The 24,921-nt window shown below is 42.4% G+C and overlaps 1 protein-coding gene across 2 annotated transcripts in view; it reads left to right on the top strand.

Moving 5' to 3' along the window:
* The window catches only part of gramd1bb (GRAM domain containing 1Bb), a gene marked incomplete at its 5' end in the record, with an annotated part of 171,362 nt that overhangs the window by 31,148 nt on the left and 115,293 nt on the right, over positions 1–24,921 (top strand). For both annotated transcript variants that reach the window (XM_080428621.1, XM_080428622.1), the window contains one exon: positions 6,933–6,959. In XM_080428621.1, coding sequence (XP_080284747.1) covers positions 6,933–6,959 — 27 coding nt within the window. The remainder of the gene's footprint in view (positions 1–6,932; positions 6,960–24,921) is intronic.

The following is a 24,921-nucleotide window of genomic DNA, read 5'->3' on the forward strand; positions in this document are numbered from 1 at the left end:
TGGTGAGGGCAAGAGCAAGAGATTATACCGCCGGTTCCTTCCCAGCGTCATATTTAGGGATGGGACGATATGAAAATTTCATGTCACGATTAAAATGACACTTTTGTTAACCACTTCTTGAAAGCCTCAGCATACATAGTCTGGAGTGGAACATTTGCCAAAATTGCGGATCTACAAGCTCACAACGCGTCGTGTTACGACGACTTGTAGATCTGCTATTTTTGGATTTAGGGAGTGAAAAAAAAACTGTATCAAGTACGTTCTTTACAGGTAAGTTTGACCAATTCTAGAGGGTTTAAGTGGTACCAGATATGCAGCTCGGCAAAGGTGAACTGATCCCACTGTATGACGGAGGACAATTTCACGATAAAAAAAAAAATATATATATATATATTTTTTTATCCCACAATTTTGTAACACTTTTTCGCCCGGTGCCAATTGTCTAAGTGATCCTGGGCGCTACACTCCCCCACAGCCTAGGGAGCCCAGGGCCGAGCTCATGCCTCCTTCAATGCATGAGAGCCAACTGACCTTCTTGTCACCTGACAGGGGGGAGTTTCCCCGGTAGGACGTAGCGCGTGGAAGGAACACGTTATTCCAACCAGTTCCTTTCCCCTCCATCAGGAGCCCCGGCTGTCATGGGGGAGGCGGTATAGCGACCAGGATTACTACATGTTTTTGTGAGGGTATTAACTACCCTAGGAGACACGGGGAGAACATGCAAACTCCACACAGAGTGGGCCCTTTCGCCAACCCCACCTAGGGTATGGGGGCTGATGACGTGGAGGAGAAGACACGCCCCCCAGTGGACCTTCTAGCTGTGAGGCGACAGCACTACCGACTGCGCCACCGTGCCCCCTTTGAGCGTTTTTTTGTCACGATAAACGATTATAACGATTATCGTCCCATCCCTAATCATATTACACAGGGAGGTGGAGGAGTTTATGGATAACTACAAGTTCCTAGGAGTGCACCTGAACAAGCAGCTGGACTAGACCGACAGCTCTGATGCCCTCTATACAGTAGCAAGGGGCCGTGCAGTAGACTGGTCTTTCTGAGGAGACTCAGGTCCTTTTGGGTTGTGTAACAGGATGCTGCAGATGTTCTATCAGTCTGTAATGGCTGGTACCCTCTTCTTTGTGATTGCATGTAGGCGGGGGGGGGGGGGGGGTCACACTAATGCGGGGGAAACAAGCAACCTAGTGAGGAAGCTGGTCGCTATCGTGGACAATGATAGATTAATTTACCCCAAGGGGACGCACGTTAGACTGTCTTTAGCGCCAGTAGGCATGAACATTTATAATGAGGCACTCGATGGTCGCTCGTCTAATTAGCTCTGAAGTAACAACAGCTCATTACAGTAAAGGACAGTAAGTCTGTGTATCTGTGTATTAATATGTATTGTGTCCGGCATAATGTAAGCTTTGTTGATGGTGTTTACTGTTGTGTGTACTTTACCCTGCTGTATCTTTTGTATGCACCAGGATATAGTGTGCCAAAGCATTAGGATAGGTTCAACCCACACCTTATTAAAATGTTGGCTCCCATAATTTATAGTCATGCATAGCACAACCTCACTGACAGCTTCAGCCTTGAGAACTTTCAAACTCTGTTGCAGCGCAGTGAGTAGCTGCAGCAGCATTGAACATTTCTCCCAAATTGCAGGATGTAGCGTTTAAAGAAACTCACCAGCCCATTTGTGAGCTTATCACTCCTCTGCAACCCCGCTCTGTTGAATAAAAAGCTTTGTTAATTTCCTTTTTCATTTGTATTATTTAGTCATGATGATGTGGGAGATTATAAACCCGTAAGCCTGCCCTCCACCTCCCCCTTGTGTTTTTTTGGTTCATGCTTTCACCTCTGGTTCTGTCTTACTTTTGCGACCGAGTTACATTGAGGACATATGTACGTATGTGAACTTGTGCCCATTGAAATGTTCTCAAATATCCTTGATGCAGTTGATAGACAAACACAGAGTAGTTTCTGTCCTCTTAACCCAAGACGGGAACGCATCTGTGTCATTTTTAGATTTCTTTGGCTATTCAAAAATAGCAGATATACAAGCTCATAACACGTCACCGAGTGCCGCGCTATGAGATTGTAGATCTGCTATTTTTCAAAGCGAACTTTTGTAACTCAAATCGTATTGCTTCTGCTGATTCACAAATGTCTTCTAAATCCTAACAGTTTAAAAACAAAAAAACCTATGTTGCTATAATATCAGTGGTTCTCAAACTTTTTCATGTCAAGGACCACCCAAAATTATATGTATTTGGCCACGGACCACCATCTCAAAATAATTAGTTCCAGGGACCCCCCTGAAGCAAAGATTTGAGTTAGAAATGTATTTATTCAAAGATTTGCACATATTTTCCAAAAGAATAGCAGATCTACAAGCTCATAAAGCTTGTAGATCTGCTATTTTTGAATAGCCAAAGAAATCTTAAAATGACACAAATGAGGCTTTCCCGGTCTTAATGGGTTAATGCACGGTGGTCAGTTGATCAGTGAATACAGCTTGAACACCTGCAAAAAGCATGCTCATCACTTTTGAACTGGAAAAGGTTGAAACGCTATATTTTAGGCAAGCCTAATAATAACCACCCACCTGGCTGCCGCTCCCATTCTTCCCTTCTCTCTCTTATTGTCTGTTCTCTTTTTCTCTCTGCATTTCTATCTATTTATCCATCTCTTTATCCCTTCCTTTCTTTCCCTCTCTCCCTCCCTCCCTCCCTCTCTCCCTCTCTCTCTCTCTCTGTTAATCTCCGACCCCCCCCCAAACACACCATACCTCCCACTCTGCTAGCCCCCCTTCATTTTCTACCTCACTCTCTCTCTCATGCCGTGAAATAGGAACTATACCTTCTTTTTCTTTCTTTCTTTCTTTCTTTTTTTGGGAGGTTTAGTTTTTTAAACCTATGGGATTTCTCGCCACTCGTGTTGTCGTTGCCGTGCTGGTGTTAGCTAGTGTAGGGCGTCCGCAGCAGCAGCTACGAGCAGCAGGGGAGCACCGTTCTGTAGCCAGCTTTAAAGGGCGCGGAATGTCATGTCTCCTCTGCAGGTAACACAACCGGCTTGCTGCCCGCACCGCTGTCTCTGTCCCTGGCTCTGTCCGTATGTCTGTCTGTGCCGTGTCCGTGTTTTGCTTTCGAACTCTATCTGCCTTGTTGTTTTTTTTATGCCTGCGCAGAGCTGTAACTCTCTGGATGGAGCGCGCTCGCTCTCTCTCTCTCTGTCTATCTCTTCTCTCTGTCGCTCTCTCTCTCTCTGTCCATTTGCCAACTTGTTTGCAGCACATTCTGTGTCTACTCTGTGGTTTTCTATTTCCCCTCTGTGTGGCTGTCTGGATTTGCTGCATCCCCCTGTATAATTTTTATCCCACGATTTTGCAACCCAACGTTTTTATCCAGTGCCAATTGTCGAAGTAATCCTGGGCGCTACACTTTCTCTACCAGCCTAGGGAGAGCCCAGAGCCGAGCTCATGCCTCCTTCAATGCATGAGAGCTAACAAGCCTTCTTATCACCCGACAGGGTCTTTCAGTACTGCTATTGTCCTCATCTGTGTAGTTGTCTGACTGTGGAGTGTCCTCAGTGTGTGTGCTCTACGTGTACAGTGTCTGTCTCTGTGTGTGCTGCAGTTCTCATCACTGGGCATTGTTCAGCTGCATAAGCTAGGGAAGAGGACCGCATTGTTGCTTTGCCAACGCATGCCTCTTAAGTGCCACTAATGCCACTAGATTATTATTTGCCTGTGAGTCAGATTGTGATGATGGGGTTCATTCATGTCGTGATTCAGTTGTGTGTGTAGTGTGATGTTTAATTCATAGCGTGATGACGACACAGAGAAGTTTTTACTCGTCTGGTATCTGTCGTGAACTCCTGCTGCAGATGCCTGTTGTATAACGATGCAATAGGTTGTTACTCTTAAAGACACAGTGCAACTTTCAATCTTGGATAGCACAGCACACACATACTGGTCAGTGGTTCTCAACCAGTGGTCCGGGGACCACCAATGGTCCTTGGGGGGGGTACCAGGGGGTCCCCAGCTAAATTAGTTAACATAGTGTCACAATCATTTTAACCACTTTAGCTTTGGCGTTGTTTTTTTTTGCATATCTTTGAATATATATATTTTTAAAGCAATTCTTTTATTCAAATCTTTGCTTCTGGGGGTCCCTGGCACCAAAAAATTCAGATGGGGGTCCGCGGCCAAATGTATATCAATTTAGGGGTCCTTGGCATGAAAAAGGTTGAAAACCACTGCTATATATGGATATAATATTTAGAAGTATAAGACCCATGCACAGCGCGCCATGATGACTAATTTTGCTCTCCTTCTTGTGTTTTTTTTTGTTTTTTTTGCTGCTGCAATGTTGAGAAACCAAAACCAAATAATTGTACTGTTGTGCATTCTTACAAACAGTAAAGTTGTAACATTGAAAACTCGTGAATCTGACAAGTTGTACCAAAATTCCTATTTATGCCATTGAGTGAGACGTGGTTGTGAGTAGAGCTCGACCAATATATTGGCCATTCTTTTTTTGTTTTTTTTCCGACAAAATCGGTATCTGCAATTATGCAGCCGATATGTCCTGAGTTTTCAAAAATAGCAGTAAAATAACAATTTTACTGCTTTTTTTTAAAAACCTTCTCGGGATCATGTAAGTCAGGAACGATGCAAGTTGGGAATGCATTCGAACCCGGTTATGCAATACCTGTTGTACTTGTCAGACTATTTGTTGTACCCATTGTTGGAGTACCCAGTGTGGTATCCGTTACCACAGTACTAATAACGTTAGATCTTACAATCAATGGTTAACCCACTGATTGTAAGATCTATCACTTTTATCTTTGACAAAACATTGGTAATCGGTGGTCTATGACTCTCCACAATCAGGATTGGCATCAGACCCAAAAACCTGGCATCATTCTGGCTGTGAACTGATAGTAATGGACATAGACTACATCATTGGTTCTCAAAGTGGGGTCCTGGGATCCCCAGGGGTCCTTGGAAGGGTACCAGGTGGTCCCCAGCAAAATCAGTGAATACTTGGCGTCAATCATTTTACCAACTTTTACCATATTTTATAGTTTGGCTAAATAGCAAATAGATCTACAAGCTCATAGTGCGGCACCGAGTGCCGCGCTATGAGCTTGTAGATCTGCTTTTTTTTTAAAAACTCTTTAACTGCCAGAGTATATACACAATCTACCCCCTTCCCTGCCATAGAAAATACATTGCAAAAATAAGTAAAATGTGAATTTTGTCTCCGTTTATTTTTGGGCGGTGAAACCACCCCTATATGTGAGGTTTGGATATTTGCACCCCCCAACCCTGCGCTGTGATTGGCCACCAGTGTACCCCCCTAACCCTGCACTGTGATTGGCCAATCACAGTCTATTCAGGACTGTGATTGGCTAATGAAACATGACACATGTGCATAGCCCTATAAATAGGACTATGCACTTAAAAAAAAACACATTTATGTTTTTTTTTAAGTTAGGGGTGTACAATGGTTGGTCCACAATATTACTTTTCTTTAAGTGAACTTCCATCACTGTGATGACCACTGTGACCACACCGCCCACTTCACACTGGGTGTGATTTTTTAACATTGAAGTGAATGGAGCAAAAAATCTTCGCATCGCGTTATCTCCTGCTTCCTTTGTGATAAACGTTTTTCTCGTCGACGGCTGGCTGAGCCATGCAGAGAAAAACGAGAAATCTCGTCAATGGCAGGTAAAGAGTTAATCTGCTATTTTTGAAAAATCTTTTTAAAAGGCGAACATTTGTAACACAAATCTTTGCTTCTGGGGGTCCCTGGCACAACATTTTCAGATGGGGATCCAGAGCCACATACATATCAATTTGGGGGTCCTTGACATGAAAAAGTTTGAGAACCACTGGCCTACATTATAGGCTCCCTTTCACTTCAGTCAGTCCACAAGCTAAAATGCTTTTTTCATTAAGGGAATGGGAGAATTGGGTGCTCTGTTGTTTCCTAATAGATGCCCTATCAGACATATAAATATGTTCACTGAAATTAAACCTGGCAAAGTCTTGCTTTTCTGTTGTTGTTGATTATTTACCTCAGATCACAGGCTTGCTTTCTCAGAGAGAACCCCTGGGGAACGTTGAAGTGAAAAGTGGATAGAAGGGGTTCCATAGCGCAGTGGTTCTCAACCTTTTCAGACCGCGACCTCCAAAAAGAATCATATTTGAACTGGGGACCCCCCAAAATAATCATATTTGAACTGGGTACCCCCCAACATAATCATATTTGAACTGGGGACCCCCCAAAATAATCATATTTGAACTGGGGACCCCCCAAAATAATCATATTTGAACTGGGGACCCCCCGACCCAGACAAGCACTTGGAATTGTAGGAGTTGAGGCATTGCATTTAGTCTGACATGGTTCCACAGATATATATTGTGAAAATAGCTGATCTACATTGCAGTGCACATATCTCAGGCAATGGTGTAATATTCTCTTCCAGTTTTTCTGACGGATGTAAATCGTTCTAATTTTGGTTTGCAAGAAAAACACACACAGACTCTGGTCCTGTCATCATCATCACTCAATCACAGTTTAGCCACGCCCCAGCGAGTGAGCTATACTCACTCATTCTATCCACTGTTTCTCCAGACTTCCATTTGGAGTGGAGTAGGCCTGTCCCCTGAAAGTCGACGAGTCGATTAGTCAGTCGAGACCCCCTAAGTCGATGCAAATTATTTGATTCGAGCCGTCTGTGTTTTTTTTGTCCCACAAAATCGTGGGATAAAAACATTTATAAATAAAAAAATAATGGGTTTCCCTTTCTATTTTTAGGTTGTGTAAGCTCATTTGTTGTGTTCACTGAACTAAGCTTGAAGTCTGTTCATGAAAATACCCAGTGACTGAAAGCTCTTCTCTCTCCTCTGCCTGCAGGTCTGACAGTGCAGCGGACAAACTCAGGTAAGCCTTGCCTTGGGACCTCTGCAGGTTTTTTTTTTTTTTTTTTTTTTTATCCCACGATTTTGTAACCCATTTTTCACCCAGTGTCAATTGCCTAAGCTTGTAATCATGGGCGCTACTCTCCCTCTGCCAGGGGAGAGCCCCGAACTGAGCTCATGCTTCCTTCAACGCATGAGGAGTGAGCAGGCCGCTTCTTATCACCTGACAGGGGGGAGTTTCCCCGGTAGGACGTAGTGCGTTGAAGGAACACGTTATTCCAATCAGTTCCTTTCCCCTCCATAAGGCGCCCCTTCTGACCAGGGGGAGGCAGTATTGAGACCAGGATTACTGCATGTTTTGTGAGGGTACCTACCTTAGGGGACACGGGGAGAACATGCAAACTGCACACAGAAAGGCCCTTTCGCCAACCCCACCTAGGGTATGGGCTGGTCTCAGTTGTTTGACGCAAACTTGCTGTTGTGCTCAACCACACTGTGTAAAAATGTATGAGTGTCGTCGTGGCAAAATCATAACTGATGCCGTCACTTATGATCGCTAGGCATAAATCGGTAATCGTTTAAATTATGTAATTTCTGGCTGGACATCGATCAACAGTATGTCTATAAGAGTTGATGTAACATTGCCCTTTTAGCTATATCGAATGGATGGGCCTGCTGCGTGGTGTGGTGTGGTATATGGTGGGATGCACAGGACGGGAGACCCTCCTTTTACAGTCACCCCACCACCGTTCTGTCGATCCGCACATGTGGCTTTTGTTCCCCCTGTCTAAGGTGCCTGAATACAGCTTTACATTCGCAGAGGCGGCCAGTGAATACAGTTGCAAGCCATGGAATGTCATTGTTTGCTTTTTACTGGACAAACAACATCAGCCACCACAAGCGGGGCCTGGTGGGCCACAAACAGGGCTTTGTGTGTCTCACAGGACTTTGAGGTCAGGAGGTTCTGGTTTGTGTCAGTTTGCAAGCTTAGCCATCGGTAGCCAGTTGGCAGTTGGGTTTCGGTGAGCTTCATTCTCCAGGACGTTTTTTTTTTTTTTTTCATCTGAGGAGGCACTGTGCCGGGCCTGACCTGCAGGGCTGTGAGGTGAGTGATTGCCACGTATTTCATTGTAGATGATGCTTTAGGGGAGGTACACCTCTTTAGCTGATTGTAATTTTTTGTATGGTACATTTATGAGAAACCGTCAGTGACTGCAGTCACTCCTCCCACCGGTTTTTATCTGTGAAGGTATAGCTCGTGGTGTTTTTGTCAGTGTCAGTGTTAAAAATGAGCTGTTTACGAATTGTGACCTCTCTCTCAGTTAACACATTGACTGCGAAGGACTTAATATTACATCATCTCAAATCCAACGCTTCACTGCCAAAGACGTAATATTACGTCATCATGGTGTAGTGATTACGCTAGAGGGCGCTCTTCACCAACATATGTGAGCAGGCCTGGTGTTTCGGGCATCAACTCGCGAGTTGAAAAACAGTAGAAACTAGCTAAATAACTTTTTTTTTTTTTTTTCTGATTTTCGTTTTTTTCCATATTAACACAGTTCGAATGTTGAGGAAGCTTTCGATCCCAACAGATATCCGTTTTAGAATCATTAAGTGGTTTAAATTACATTACAAACACAGCAGTGTTTCTGTGTGTTTCTGTCGGTCTTGTGGGGGCGGAGAGTCGTTTTAACTTGCAGGGACAACAGTAGCATGAGTGGTTTTGGTTGGTCGTTGGCCCATTGTTCTCTGGTTACAAGCCTAATCCCCGCCCATCAGTTTCGCTCCTCTCTGTGTAATAAACAAAACCATTTCGCTACTCACCGAAACAAAGGCTATTTTGTGTTGTTGAAAGTCTATTCTCGGAGGTGGGAAGCCTCTCAGCACCCCACCTACTCTGTAAAATACACTTTTTGGGCAGAAAATAAAATATATAATTATGTCCGCGAGACGGAAATTATTTTTATTTACTCCACAGTGCCCTCTACAGATTTGGTTAATGGTTAGTTCAAATTGTCCAGATCTGTAGAGGGCGCAGTGGAGTAAATAAAAATAATCTCACTAACGCTCTGGACCAGGGATAGGAAGCGGCCAGTATTGCGTTAGTCTTTTTCGGGACAGAATCTAGTTGTATAAACAATATAACATTGTAGCGAACACAGCAGCTACAGTAGGTGAGGGCAGCCCCAGCTAAACAACAGGCCGCTCGACGTTCGTATGGAAGTATTTCACTGAAGATGTGGCCAAAACAACAGTGGAGTAACGAGGCTAGGAGCTAGCATTGTTAGCTCGCCGCCAAGCGTCATGGCAGAACGTACACCTGGTGTTTGCATTTCTCCATTGACAACATCTACATAAACGTTCATATTTCAAATATAAAGTGCTTATCTCATGGCCACGGGTGTTATAATTATGTACGGGCCCTCATAAGTACCCGTATATTCCGTATTGTTCAATAAAAAGCATTTTGATCCGATTGATGGCCAATTCCGTTTATTTTTTTTCAACTACGCGGCCGTATCGGTTGGGGAGTGTATTGCACTCCTGATACGTTATAACTCTATGAGAAAATGGCCGCCGATCGGATTAAAATGCTTTTTATTGAACAATATGGAAGATACGGGTACTTAGACCCACCCGAAGTGAATGGTAACATCCGTGGTCATGAGGTAAGCACTTTACATTCGAAATCTGAACGTTTATGTAGATGTACGGGTTGTAAATGGAGAGTGCAAACACTAGGTTGGAGTTAATCCAGGACCTATAGCTGGTGCGTATCTTTATCATTAGTAGGTAAACCTCGACTATAGTCGACTACCAGTGGGTCAAATTTAGTGGTGGAAGAAGCCCTTGGTGGTAGCAATACCACAATATAAAAAGTAAAAGGCCTGTGCTCACAATGTTACGTTCAAGCAAAGTAAAAGTACAAAAGTATTGGCATCAAAATATACTTAAAGTACCTAAAGTAAAAGTACTCAAATGTTTGAAAATAGCTGATCTACAAGCTCACAACATGTTGCAATGCGCATTGTGAGCTTGTAGCTATTTTCAAATAGCCTATGTATAAAATACCTAAAAAAATGTACTTAAGTACAGTAGCCTACTTGAGTAAATGTACTTAGTTACTTTCCACAGTAAAAATCCGAAAATGGGGGAGTGATTAGGAGTGGCTAGGTTGAATAAATTACCTATTGTTCACGCCCATTACCTGGAGCTGAGAGGTGCTAGAAAGTAGAAATTCTTTGGAAGCTATTATCTCAGTTTGGACTATTATAGATGACAAGATTCAAATGATCACATCTTCTTCAAATGTGTTCCAATTTCAATTAATGATACATCATATGAAAGCTTATATTCTGTACTTCAACAATCTGTAATAAAATGAAAAATGAAAAATGCCCCGTTGCTGCCTAAAGCACTGTACCCGCTCACATATGAATGATGCCTTGACTTCCAGAGAAGCATAGATCTGGAAATGACCTAATTTTGTTTTTAAATCACCCGGTCCACTGCAATGTTATCAGATTAAAAAAAAATACATTTATCTCTGATTTCTTTTCCCAGAATATTCAGCCGCCGATAACTACAGAACGGACGATCGCGATTACAATGGTTATTTTTTCTGGGGGAAAGAAGAGAGACTTGTCATTCGACGAGACATCGTTTGTTTACATTATTTACTACATCCGGGTTGAAAAATTCTGTGGATCGTCAAAAAGACAAAAAAAAACGCTGGCAGTAGCGAATTAATTATTACCTGGAATGTGTTAAACAACCCTAACATATCTTTAAAATGCCACATTTTTCACATACTGTAAAGGAAATTAGATCTATGATGACAACAGATGGTCTGCATTGAGAGGTAGTCGTGTGTGTGTGTGTGTGTGTGTGTGTGGGGGGGGGGGGGGTGCACATGTGTTAGGCATCTTGGGTTCATCATACCATTATATCATTAGTCTTAAAGGAGAATTTTGGACTAAGTTTTTCTTACCTTTTCTATGACGTTATGATATCTTAGGATGAATGGTACAGTAGAAAAAGGTCATAACTCGATCCCGGGTCCGCCACAGCTTAAAACGTGCGCGGATTGGCCTTGTGTTAGATCGCATATTTTAATAGCTTTTTTTTGGTTGATCTGACGTTCATAGTGACAGAACACTGTAAAAAAAAAAAAAACAGGAGTCTCGCTAGACAAGATTGAAATCTCGAGATTTCAATCTCGTCTAGCGAGACTTAGGTTTTTTTTTTTCTTTTTCTTTTTGCATAGTGTTCTGTCACTATGAACGTCAGATCTCACAAAAAAAAAAGCAATCAAAATATGCGATCTAACACAAGGCCTATCCGCGCACGTTTTAAGCTGTGGCGGACCCGGGATCGAGTTATGAAATGTTTCTACTGTACCATTCATCCTAAGATATCATAACATCGTAGAAAAGGTAAGATTCTCCTTTAATAGTGTTGTAGACTGCCCCAACGCTCCTGATTTCGTGTATAGAGGGGCGGGTGTAAAGAGCCGGCGAGAGACTGCGGCTGATCCCATTGGTTCACCGATCTGTCCGTCAACCCCCGCCCTTGTTAACACAACATTACGAGCGACGCCCACTGCACTCTGGTTGGTTGGGAAGTGAAACACTTCCTTATACCGAGTACACCGACACGCTGGGCCAGGCTTTTATTTTTTAGCAACACTAAACAATAAAAGCCTGGAGATCAAGGCTAATAGTGTTGTGCCTGTGATAAAGTGTGAGGTGGGCGTTGTGCACTGCGAGGGTTATCAGGCACGTGTGTCTTCACTTTAACTGACGCTCTTATCCAAAGTGACTCACAACGAGTGAGCAGGGAGTGATTCAAAGAGTAATTGAACAGGACATAATGGGTTTTCCAGGAACCAATTTTCTGGGACCTGTGATTTGCCAGGACTGGCTCTCTTGAACCACTAGGCCAGCTGTCACCTGGGTGCATTAATATAATGATGTTTATGTGTTTGTTTGTGCGTGTGTGCATCTGTGTGTGTGTGTTTGGGGGGGGTGGGGGGGGTTGACTGGTCAATCATGCGAGTGGCGTGAGCAGTAAACCAGGCCAGGTCTGCTCCACTTGGACAGTGGTTCTCAACCTGTGGGGTCAGGACCCCCACATGAATCCCTGGGGGGGGGGGGGGGATCCCTATATGATTGTGAAGTGACAATTTAACTCATTTTAAGACCTTTTTAATATCTTAGAAAATAAATTGGCCAAATTGTCAAAGAATATAAGAAAGAGTCCAAAATTGTGAGAATAGCAGATCGAAAGGATTTTTATACATTTGAAAAATTACGAAATGGGACATTCTGAAAAAAGACTACTTTCTACTTTTGTACTTTAAGTACATATTGATACTTTTACTCAAATAAATGTTGATTACCTGACTTTTTCTTGTAACAGGGTATTTCTACGTTGCAGTATTGATACTTTTACTTGAGTAAAAAAAGTTGAGTTGAGAACCACTGTTTTAGATGGTTTACTATGTCTTGAGTTTGTGGTTCATGGATCATCGCAACACCACGTTCAGGAATTGCTCACGATACTAATAGCTACAGCAACTTCATTACTATAATAAAATGGAGTGTGCTATTTCTCATGGTGGTTAAGGAGTGGGAGGGGTTAGGAGAGGGAGAGACAGCCTATTTAACCCATTTAATATGGGAACGCATGCATCTATAAATGTCTTCTAAATCCTAGCAGTTTTCTGAAAAACGTATGTTCCTATATGTGAAGGACCACACAAAATGATATGTATTTGGCCCGCGGACCCCCTATCTCAAAATGTTTTGTTCCAGGGAGCTCATAGCACGGCACTCGGTGCCGCGCTATGAGCTTGTAGGTCTGCCATTTTTGAAAAATCCCTGGCACAAAATATTTTTTTCTTGGGGGTCCGCAGTAGCCTGACACTCAGCCTGAATTTTCATTTCGTTTCACTCCATTATTCAGTCTGAAAGCCCTCTCAATGCAGCGGAGTTCTGAGATGGGGGCGTGGCCAAAGTGGGACTCCACTATGAGCCAACGCGATTGGTTCATACTGGATTGTCCCGATCCCGATTCGTCGGTCAGATTTTCAACCGAGCAACACCCGCCTTCGAAAGCGTCACCAGACCCTGAATGCTAGGCAAAGGATTCAGGGGGTGGAGCCAGGCTAGGTCCGCAGCCAAACACACATCATTTTGGGGGTCCTTGACATGAAAAAGTTTGAGAACCACTGCTTTAACCTTCGATTGAATTGATCATTAATAATGAATTGACCTGAGCATTATGTGGCCTGCATGCAAAAAATCTCTTAGATGAATCAATGTGTTGTGTGTTTTATGTACTGTCCAGTCAGTGTTTTAATTCATCAAATTGAGGTGCCTGCAGCCATTCTGAAACACAGTGTCTCTGTCGGGTGTAAACCTCCATATGTCCAAATCTCTCCAACAGATCACTCCTTGTAGCAACGACTACTTCCAGTTTATAATTCCACCCCTCTCTTAAGCTTAATTCCCCCTACGAGTTTAGCCATTCGGAACAGATACAGCAGGGGTGGGCAACTTTGATGATGGAGAGGGCCACTATATTTCCACACTCACTCCAGAGGGCCACATTGCATATACTGTCTCTCCGTATTTTAACTGTTTTTGCCATTCTATGTCACACAAAAGTAGCAAAAATAGCCTATCTACAAGCTCAAAACGCGTCGCAGTTTTGAGCTTGTAGATCTGCTAGTCCAGTTGCCCAATGCCCATGTATGAGATACAGTATAAGCCCCGAGCACCATCTGAACTGAACCTCAGCTAGCCTGGCTCACAGTATGATCTCCATACCTTCTACTCTAGCCATTGTTCAGCGTTTGTTTCTTTATCCTTTGTAAAGCAGCAGTACACTAACTGCCAAAGTAGTTGCACACCCATTGCACAAAATCAATACCTAGGCTACTGTAGTTTATTACAATGGCAACTGTAAATACTGCACACAAAAAGCCCTTTGCCTGGCTAAGCAGGGGCAGTCAGAATGCTCCCTGGAACCTCTTGTTGAGTTAGTATATATGTTACAGGGAAATTGGCATTCCAGGGAAATTGAAAAAGGAGCGCTCGTTTTCACCGCCCCCCCAGGCAATTCTGTAGAACCAACACTAGAGGGCAATGCAAGCCACACTACGTGCATAGACATTAACGAGCATGCGTGTGCACGCACGCGTGCACAAGCACGCTCATGCTTTCAATTTGATTTATTGAAAGCATGACTGTTGAGATGATTTTATTGTGTTCTGGCTTTTAACATTTGTTTTAGTTTATCCACGACACACACGCACACGTGGATAATAACCCATGAAAAGATCTATTCTCACCCTATCGGTTTACAACTCGGACGGCGCTGATTCGACTAGCAGACCATCGGCCGGTCGGCGCGGGCACTCGCGCGCCTCCTCGTCCTCAAGCTCTGCTAAGTCGGCGCGCCTCCCTCATGGACAATAACTATTATCACGTGTGCGTGTGAATGCGTGTTCAGCGTTCCCCTAGCGTAGCTTCCTGGTTGCTATGTGGGGGGGAACAACAAAAGCCAGTTCCGCCTCGCATCAAAGCCCCGCCTCGCGCCTTCTCCTCCTCCTCCTCCTCTACGCCGCCTCGCATCAAAGCCCCTCCTCCTCCTCCTCCTCGCGAGGAGGAGCGCCTCGCGTAAAAAACCCTGTCTCGAAAAGCCCCGCCTCGCGCGGAAGCCCCGCGCCTCCTTTTTCAATTTCCCTGGAATGCCAATTTCCCTGTGACGTGTGTGTGTGTGTGTGTGTGTGTGTGTGTGGGTGTATGTATCCCACCCAACCAGGGTGGGATATTGACCAGTATAGCCACTATAAGCAGACGCTTGTCAATTTCAGCTGGGGCTCGTCCAGCACCTGTGTACTGCAGTGTATCCTGTCTACTGGGCAGACAACTCCACACTCTCTTGGATCTTTTATTGAATTATATGAATATAGCAAAAGTGTGAATACCTCAGCCACTAACACCATGTCCAGGCAACAAGAAATCTCCTCGTTTAGCCATAAGACTCATATTTACCTTAACAGACTCTCCTTTCTCCCTTTGCTCGACTGTCCGCATTGCTCCTCCGCCTCTCAACTGCCGGATCATTGATCCATCTGCGTCTGTGGTACTGAGACGTTAGCTTCCGCTGTTGGCAGTCAGCAAAACCTGATCCTCCTCTTTACTTCACTTTAGGATACTCGGAAAAGCCAGGGATGCCACACAATGAATAAATGATACATAGAAAATGGTCGTGCTCCCAGTTTTTAGTTCCTGGTGACGTTCATTCTTGGAGAAGAAAGTGCATCTTTCAGTCTTTGTGGTTGGTGTGTTGCTTTGTAATGAACTAGCACAGCGGAGGCTCATTCAGACTCAGAGCTGTTGTAGCATGGCTCTGTAGGAGGCTAGCTGTCTAGAACAGTTCCCAAACCCTGTGTGTAGGGCTGTCACGATTACAAATTTAAGTTGTAATCGTTGTCACACAGATAATTGCGATTAATGATTTAATTGTGTTTTTAGGAACGTATGATTATGAATAAAAACTAAATTTCTGTTTGCCTTTTAGGCTTCGTAATCACAAATTGCACATGGCAGATTACTGACATAATTAATAATTTTAAACTATTAAAAATAGTGGAAATAGCTGATCTACAAGCTTACAACGCGTCACGAAATGACGCTTGTAGATTATTTCTGCTATTTTTTTAATGTATGAAAAATGTTGAACATGGAAACGATTATGACGATTATGCAAAATAATTTCAATTATCTCAATTGCAATTAGTCGATTATGTAATAATGGTGACAGGCCTAACTGGGTTTGGACCCATGTTTGGGTCGCGGACCCATTTTTATGGTCCAATACTGGCCTCTGAAAAAGGGCTGGATACATGTGCCCAGCCTCTGATATTTGCTGGTTTGTGAATGTGTGGAAGGTGTGGTTGCAGGTTTTGGGTTTACAAAACCTTTGCCTACACTTTCAAGGCTACCAAGGTTAGGCTTGGTATTATAAATTGATTGATTTAAAATGTATTTAATTGTATTCGATGCAGTTTCACATTGTTTCAAATAACACATTAACTAAATAATACTGAACCTAGATGTGGTGTTTTCTATTGCTTTCCATTAGGTGATTTTAATTTCACATTAGTCTCCGGTATTTTCATATCAGTGCAACATTGTTCGGTACTATACAGCAAGCTGTACACTTGCATGAAATTCTCAACAGTCCAAGTTAATGAGTGCTTATTGGTATTAAGTCCAGCTGTGAAGCTGCAATACACATGAACAGTGTACAAACAGTGTGCATAAGCTTCAAGAGGTGTGGATTGTGCAAAGTGAAACAGAATCTAAGGATGAACAGGCCAGGGGGGGGGGGGGTGCATGATGTAACCATGACCATGGCTGAATCTAGGTCACAGGCATGGACATGGTCGGGGTAGATACTGTATGTCTGGGAGATGTTATGAGGTCATCATGCAGCTGCATGCCCTTATCTGTGTTTATCAGTTGGCACGCGTGTACAGTACGTGTGTGTGTACGTGTGCATGAAAGTGAAATACGATACTGAACAAGCAAATCTGTGTGTGTGTGTGTGTGTGTGTGTGCGTGTGCATGTGTGCGTGTGTGTGTTATGTATACGACCAAAATAATTGCTCATCTGCCTGTTCACAAACATGCTACAAGGCTTTGGTCAAAAGCAGCCTGTGCAGCGAACGCAGGGAGAGAGACAGAGATGGAGTGAGAGGGAAAAGGGAGCAGAAGGAGATTGATGGAGAGAGAGAGAGAGAGAGAGAGCGAGAGATGTAGGACCACCCTCGTCAGGCGTAGCCGTTCTCAGCGAACCTACCGAAAGGGACCTTCCCACACACACACCACGGCCGGCCGTCCAATCAGAGCGCTCGCATCCTTGGCTCCGTCCTCCCTCGTACAACTGCTCATCCGCGGCAGAGCGGATCAGATGTGAGGTGATAGTGATAGAAAGCATAGTCATCTGAGCCACCTGGACAGGAAGCTGGACCAACTCTCAGCCTTCCATCCGTACGCGGACAGAAATGAAAGGGATTGCTTTGCTATTCACGTGCAGTGTTGTGACTCTTCCACGCAGAGGAAAGACCACGTTAGAGACCCTATAGGGACAGCGTATTCACTTGTTACTATCGATTACAGTCAATCAGCCTTTTACTGTGTCCGGAACCGTCCTTTGGCTTTTGATGCTCTCTCCTTCTGAGAGACAGTAAAAAAGGGAAACAACAATGTCAGTGTCTTTTCTTTTTCAAAGCATGATGCGTGAGAGTTGGATATTTTATTCGCTTGTGCATATTGAGCTTGGTGGTCGTGTGTGTGAGGGAGAGGCGAGTTGTTGATCGCGTGCGCGGTGGCTTGGGAGACTATGATGATGACAACGCCGGCTTTCTGGGAGTGACAGACTGAGAGAGAGAACTAGCGGGGACAGAGGGTGAGCAGAGGACATGAGAGCCCGGAGAGAGGCCAGGATGGTGTCAGCCTGTTCATCATGCACAAGCATAAGGTCAGGTCTGATTTCTGTATATCCCTCTCTGTATGTGACATGTGTTCTCTCACACCCATAGGCATCATGAGGCTAGTACAACAGAAAGAATGGTTGTGCCTTAGCCTATAGAATGGATTATTACGTTGAATGAATATAGATACTGTGCCTGTTAGAGAGAATTTTTTTTTTTTTTTGTGCTTTTTGCAAACTTGGGTTAAATGGTACTACCTACATATTATTCTACATATATGTTGGAACAACAACCAGATCGGTTATCACAGTGGTTGATAACTTCAGGATATTAACGGAACAATCCTGATGCGGTAAACCGCACCCATCTGTTACTCTGTGAAGGTAAAGCTAAATCTGCTAATGATTTTAAGATGCAGTTTGATTCAGGTCTGTCACACACACACACACACACACACACACACACACACACACACACACACACACACACACACACACACACACACAAATAATTTGATTATGTGATTATGTGTTATAAATGATGATCTCATAAACCAACTAAGTGCTAGTTTCCATTGACCTCATTGCCTGATCAGGGACGCCCTGTTTCATTCTGCAGCTCTACCATTCTCTGTTTGACCTTTGCCAAGAAAATGAAAACGTGAAGAAAAAAAACTGCTGTGTCCTCAAAATGGCTTTTAAATGCCAATACCGACATTTTTCAAATTAAGTTAATGGCCCTATACAGGCATAGTTTATCGACTGTATAATAAACACAAGGATACATTCACAAATAAGAATTTGATAGTAAATGCACATTGTTTCTGGACCCCTCGCAACTTTATGTATAGGACTGTATAGGAACATGGAACACAGCAGACACATTATTTACTCCAAGGTTATATTAAAATGCACCTTTAGGTGTGGCCTGTTGTTAAAGTTGACATTGAAGGACAATTCTCCAGGAACAAGAAGGTTTTCATTTTTATTTGTGTGTCGAAGCTAAATCTAAATTTTAGAAGAGAGATTGGGTGTTTCAAATACTCATGTTGCTTCCTGCAACACGATATCAACCTTTTTGCTTTCTTCAGCACTTTATTCCAGCAGGACAGGGCGTGTCAAAAGTGATTGATAACAGGCACACCTTCACTCACCATAACCAGATTCATATGACAGCTGGAAAGATGGCAGCATTAATCACTGCATGTCACTAATTCTATAATGAACACACACACGCACACACACACACACACACACACACACACACACACACACACACACACACACACACACACACACACACGTCTGATACGAGGGGGTTTTCCACCTGGCTAGTGGTCCCTTAAATCTCCACTGTGATCTCTGCTCCCATGGCCCATTAACAGTAATTTGGTTGGATTTATTGGGCCTGTTGGCTGGGATTGAAACCAGCCCTCAGGGTTACTGTATGTTTTCTAGCTAGTGCCCTTGCGTAACTTTATCTTCAGCTCTTTAATTACCAAGGAATGATATTTGCTAATGATCGCATTTATGCTAGCTTTTAGCTGGGGCCCACCTTAGTCCATTATTAGCATTGCTTAATGAGACGATTAAATAATGATTCCTATTAGTTTTGGAGAGGAATGTCTTGCCTAAGTATCTACCGTATCAAACATTGTCTTCTATTTAAAAAATGCCCTATTGCACTGCACCCATTAGGTATTAACCCATTAAGACCTGAGGCAGATGTCTTCTAAATCCTAACAGTTTTTTGAAACCACCTATGTTTCTATATCAGTGGTTCTCAAACTTTTTCATGTCAAGGACCTCCAAAATGATATATATTTGGCCGCGGACCCCCATCTCAAAATATTTTGTTCCAGGGACTCCCACAAGCAAAGATTTGAGTTGCAAATGTTTGCTTTAAAAATATGTACATATTCAAAGATTTGCACACATTTTCAAGATTAAAAAAATAATTGCAGATCTAGAAGCTTGTAGATCTGCTATTTTTGAGTAGCCAAAGGAATCTAAAAATGACACAGATTATTTCCGGTCTAAATGGGTTAATTACCAAGGAATGATATTTGCTCGCAATCATCGCTTTATGAGCTTTTAGCTGGGGCCCACTCTAGTTTATTATTAGCATTGCTTAATGAGACGATTAAATAATTATTCCTTTAGTTTTGGAGAGGTATGTCTTAACCTAACTATCTACTGTATCAAACATTGCCTTCTATTTAAAAAATGCCCTGTTGCACTGCACCCATTAGTTATTAAATGAAGGATGACATGATGGATTTGAAGTTTAAATATCTCACATATTCCCATATACCGTAGTCAAACTAAAATGATTTGGAACATGAATGCCGCACATCACACAATCTTAAATGAATCATCTCTTTCTCTTGTAATGTATACAACACTGTACTGTAATCTACACCTCAATGAGCTTGAGGTGTAGATTACTGCAGATTCTAACTTGAGAATTCAAAAGGTATCTGTATTTCCTTTTTGTTTTGCTTTAGTTTAGCTTTTTGTCTTGAAACTTCTATTGCTGAGTCAGAGGTTTGCACTTACTGTAACTGCTTTATCAGCTTTCTATGACAATTGTTAAGAGGATGAACTGTTGTTGTTTTTTTCCTCAACTTGCTATGTCACAGGCTGCATTTTTTACTAGCGTGTTGATGTGACAAATTGAAGGTGATTTATTAAGTAGTTCGCTAGACATTCTGACTGTTCTTGGCTCTCACACCTTCACATTAAGTTAGTCTTGTTTTCATGCTGGGTGGACATCTGCCTCACTGTTGAGCTGCGTGAGAAGGTACGGTAGGCCGTTATGCCAAGGCGCATATGTCAGTCGATAAGGTAAAGACTAAATTTAGACTACCTACTGTACGTTTGTGTAGTTCTGAGCTATTCCTCATTGGTAAACATCTCCTCGGAGGCACGAAAGGAGAAATGAACACTTAAAGGGATAGTTCACCGGCCCAAAATAACTTTTTTTCTATCGATTAGTCACCCCATGGAGACTTGAATCCATGGATATGTTTTAGTTTTTGTCGCATTCCTGAGCCAATAATTTGATGACCGCAGCGATTCCAGTAGGAGACACAAAGAGTTTCCGCTGTGTCTTCTACCGGAACCGCTGCCTACCGGTCCGCTGGTCATCAAATTATTGGCTTTGGAATGCGAAAAAAAAAAACATGAATTCAAGTCTCCACGGGGTGACTAATGAATAGAAAACATATTTTTGGGTGAATTATCCCTTTACGGATTTTTAAGTGTAGAACGGGGCGGGGTGGGCAGGCGGGGTGAGGGGGTAGTAGTGGCATTTTGGCAATGGCAAGTTCTTGACTTAGACACTTGTGTGTCTTCATTTGGCAGAGGAGATGAGGATCAGGAACAACAATGTTGGCAAACAGCATGTCTGGACCAGCAACCAAAATTCCCATAGAATTATTGATTGAAACTGACTGGTTAAAATTGTCCTTTACATGTCATTAAGGCTGTAATTGTGTGTGAAACTACTAATTTCAGCTTATGTTACCTAGGCCATGCAAACTATGCATGTAGACTATGTGACTGGCAGTGGCAGCCCAAATCTAGATTGGAGTCAGAACAGGTTTTTATCATAAACAGCAAAAAAGATTTTTTGCGAATGCAATTTGAGCCGCATTACTAGGAGGTCAGAAATGCACATTAAAAAAATAGTTTCTTAAGATGTGTCTCTCAGACTCTGAAGCCTGACTCTGAAACAGTGTTGCTCCCCTAAAATGGTTGATCTACAAGCTCACACACAATGTGTCACAATGTGATGCATTAGGAGTTTGTAGATCTGCTATTTTTGGCGAGCGACACATTGTAGAATATAAATATTAAGCATTACTAACCCCTTTCCCCGTTACGTCATAATCACATCAACCAATGCACATAGACCCATTTCTGAACACACAAATCTGATCACTATAACAGTGTGGATAGTCAGTCCATAAGACCCTATTTGAGAAAGAAATTGGATTTGATTCCAGTCTGAATAAAGCCATACAGTATACATTCTTGGGTAACATAAGGTGTACACTACAGTAATTCACTTATGCTCATTACAGTAGTGTCCTTCTGGCTGATTGTTGCAAACACCTGCGTTCTGACCTTCTACACACACAATGGGTCAGCATTCAATGAACATTGTATACACGTCCTTGTGTGCATATTCCCAATGTTCACATGCTGAAGGAGCAGACCTATTTGTCCAATCACACATTTATAACCTTAAAGGCACAAGTTAGCCATCCTGAATACTGCAGGATGCATGTGAATTTATCCCATAACTGTTCAGTATTTGATATTTTAGGTAATTGATTCTTCAAAATGTCTGTAAATTACAGTCTGTAGTGAGTTTTGAGTTTGAGGGCCCTATGATTGGCACTGCTGTACCCGCACCCGCTGCCCACTAACCGTGAATTACTGCCCACTACCCGTGAATTACGGATAAGGGAGCTGGCACTGTCCCTAAACGCTATTTTGCGGTCGCTATAGGCCTAAGCGCTATTCATTATGCCGACTCCATTTTTTGCGCTTGGAGGTGTGCCCATGGGCGTGGTGTTGCATTATTCCCAAAATTGCAATTTTTTCCCACACACATTTGGGAAAGTGTATAGCGGAATGTAAAACCACCCGCTATGCCAAATTGGTTTGGTAGAGTGTGCCTGCAATGGACATAGGGCGCACAAAGGCACAACATTCAAAGACTCCCTCTCCCTCCTAATTCTCAACAAATCTCTGTGATTCAAATTTTCCTATAATCAGCAGAAGGGAGAGTGTCGATTCCTTGTGTCAATTGTGTTTATATAAGATGATAGTCTATTTAAAGAAGACAATTTGTGCGTCGCGCAATGCAATGCTCTCCAAATTACACACTTGAGTTTTATTCATCGATTATGCAGGAAATAATTAACTGATTACAAAAATATATATAATATCTCTCTAATCAGTAACATGTACTGTAGGTGATATGTATGTCTATCAAATGTGGTTTTATTGAAAGGCAATCAATAAATACTATAACTAGACCATAATAGGCCAATAACTAGACTATATTAGGCCAATAACTAGACTATAATAGGCCAATAACTAGACTATAATAGGCCACATGAGCACATCAAACCTATATATGTCGGCCATTAAACAATGTGCATATTTATATATGTTGGCTATTTGAAAATAGCCGATCTACAAGCTCACAACCGCAACTACCATTATTTACAAGCAACTTTACAGGAAAACAAGCCCAATGTGGCTTATAATAAGCAGACCAGGCAACACTGCAGACAGGGAGAAAGGAGTGCGTAAGATTGCATTGGGGATAATGGCTTGCGCAGTCTTCTCTTAAAGGCAATGGCATCTGGCACGGTGATTGGTTTTATCTAATCACACCTATGCATAATGTAACGGGTAGTGCAGGTGTTTTGCGGGTAAGGTAGGTGTCCCAAAGTCGCTACTGTTGCCCCTTGCGCACTCCTAAATCCTCAAATAGTGGGTTTAGCCAGTATTGGCAATTATAGGGCGCTGAGTGTCTTATACAGTATTAGAGTAGGGGAGAACGGGGTAAGATGAACCACTTTTTACTTATGTTGACCTCTAGGCAAGGAAAGATTAGATGGAAGTAAAATAAAAAAATCTACTAAAACTTCAAGATGTCTTCTATCAATTGAAATAATGAGTGTGCATCTATGACAAATGGTTGTAAAAATATGGGTTCTCAAAAAAAAAGTGGTCATGTGGTTCAACTTGCCCCAGGTAAGGGGTAAGTTGATCCTAGTCAAGGGGTAAATTTAATATCATTATACCAGAAAAGTAAAAAATTTACTTTGACCAGCAAATAACACTTTTTTGTGTAGAAATATGCTTATCACTTTGCCCATGTGTCTCTCAACTTCACAGCCAGGTGGAAATGATGGGTGTGTCACATGACAACTCATGTGTATAGTTTTAAAGATACAGGGGGTGGTTCAACTTACCCAGAGGTTCATCTTACCCCGTTCTCCCCTATGGGCAAAATAAACCAATTTTTTTGTTTTGAAGTAGTGAAGTTCAGTAAAATAACACATTGATTTTCTGTGACGATCCCTCTTTTTGTGTAAGCCTTTCACAGATTACATCAATCATGTGTCACATAACGTAGATAGTCTGTCTCCTCTCCTGGGCTAGCGCCAGTGATCGATTGATTCCCCTCTGGCCGGTCCAAAGGGCCCCTTAGATTATTTATACTATGGCTGTTGGTCCACCTCTGGCCTCTGGCCACAGACCATAGGAAGGAAGCAACTATACAGTAGGATTAATGTCAGCTCACATCAGCTGTTAATTACCTGGAGTACAGTAGTTCATTTCCCCAGCGGAGGCAGAGTTACTGTACGGTACAACACTCTTATCCAGAGAGACTTTTACAAAGCAATTTGGGAACCCATCGACAAAGGTTTTCTTTCTTCTTTTTTTTTTAACTTTACTTTACTTTACTTTACAAAGTGCATGCCCCTGCAAGATTGGAGTAAATGACATGAACCCTATTCAGCCAACAACAGGGTAAGCAGTAAATATGCCAAGTATTGCAAATAAATAGGATAGCAAGTAAACACAAACCAGTCGTGGAAAGTAACTAAGTGCATTTACTTAAGTACTGTACTTAAGTACAATTTTGAGGTATTTGTACTTTACTTGAGTATTTCCAATTTCCAATACTTTTACTTCTACTCCACTACATCTCGGATCCAAATATTGTACTTTTACTCCACTGCATTTATTTGAAAACTTTAAGTAAAAAATGTGAGTACTTTTCCACCACTGACACAAACCTAGCATCTGTCTAAATAACATAGCTAAATAAACTAGAAAGTACTGTTCCTGAAGAAACAGTGTGGGATGAATGTTGATAGTATCACACTAGAAAGTACTGTTCCTGATTAATTCTGTCTTACCTATTTATATTACATATTGTGATGTCACATGAAGCTTGACCAATCCAAAAACGGGCGGAATAATAATAATAATAATAACTAATAAAGATAATGATCGCTAAAGCGATCCCACAATAACAGCAGACAATATCCTGCCGGAGGGGGAGTAGGGGTCCTATATATTACACTTTTGTCCCCTGAGCTGTCTATTCTTTTTTAAATGAACAGGTGCTGGGAAGTCCTCCCAAAGACAGTGGGGGGGCTTAGAGAAAGTGAATGCATTACGTTTGTCAGAGCTTAGATGGAGGAGTGGTGAGGATGACCTTGCTTTGAACATAGTGATTGCTGGAAAATGTGGAGGCTACATAGAATTTTTTTAATTACTGATGCGAGGGGAAAGACAGGACAATTGGCACACTGAATATGCACACACAAAGACAATTTGAAAATAAATGTTAGTGCTGGTCTAACATGCTGTTGTCACTTAGGTGTGTTTTTATAATCACAGTCATTATTATCAGGAAAGTTAAACAATTCCAC

This window comes from Gymnoscopelus braueri (genome assembly GCF_963280865.1).
Source record: "Gymnoscopelus braueri genome assembly, chromosome: 5".
NCBI classification, from domain to species: Eukaryota; Metazoa; Chordata; class Actinopteri; order Myctophiformes; family Myctophidae; genus Gymnoscopelus; species Gymnoscopelus braueri.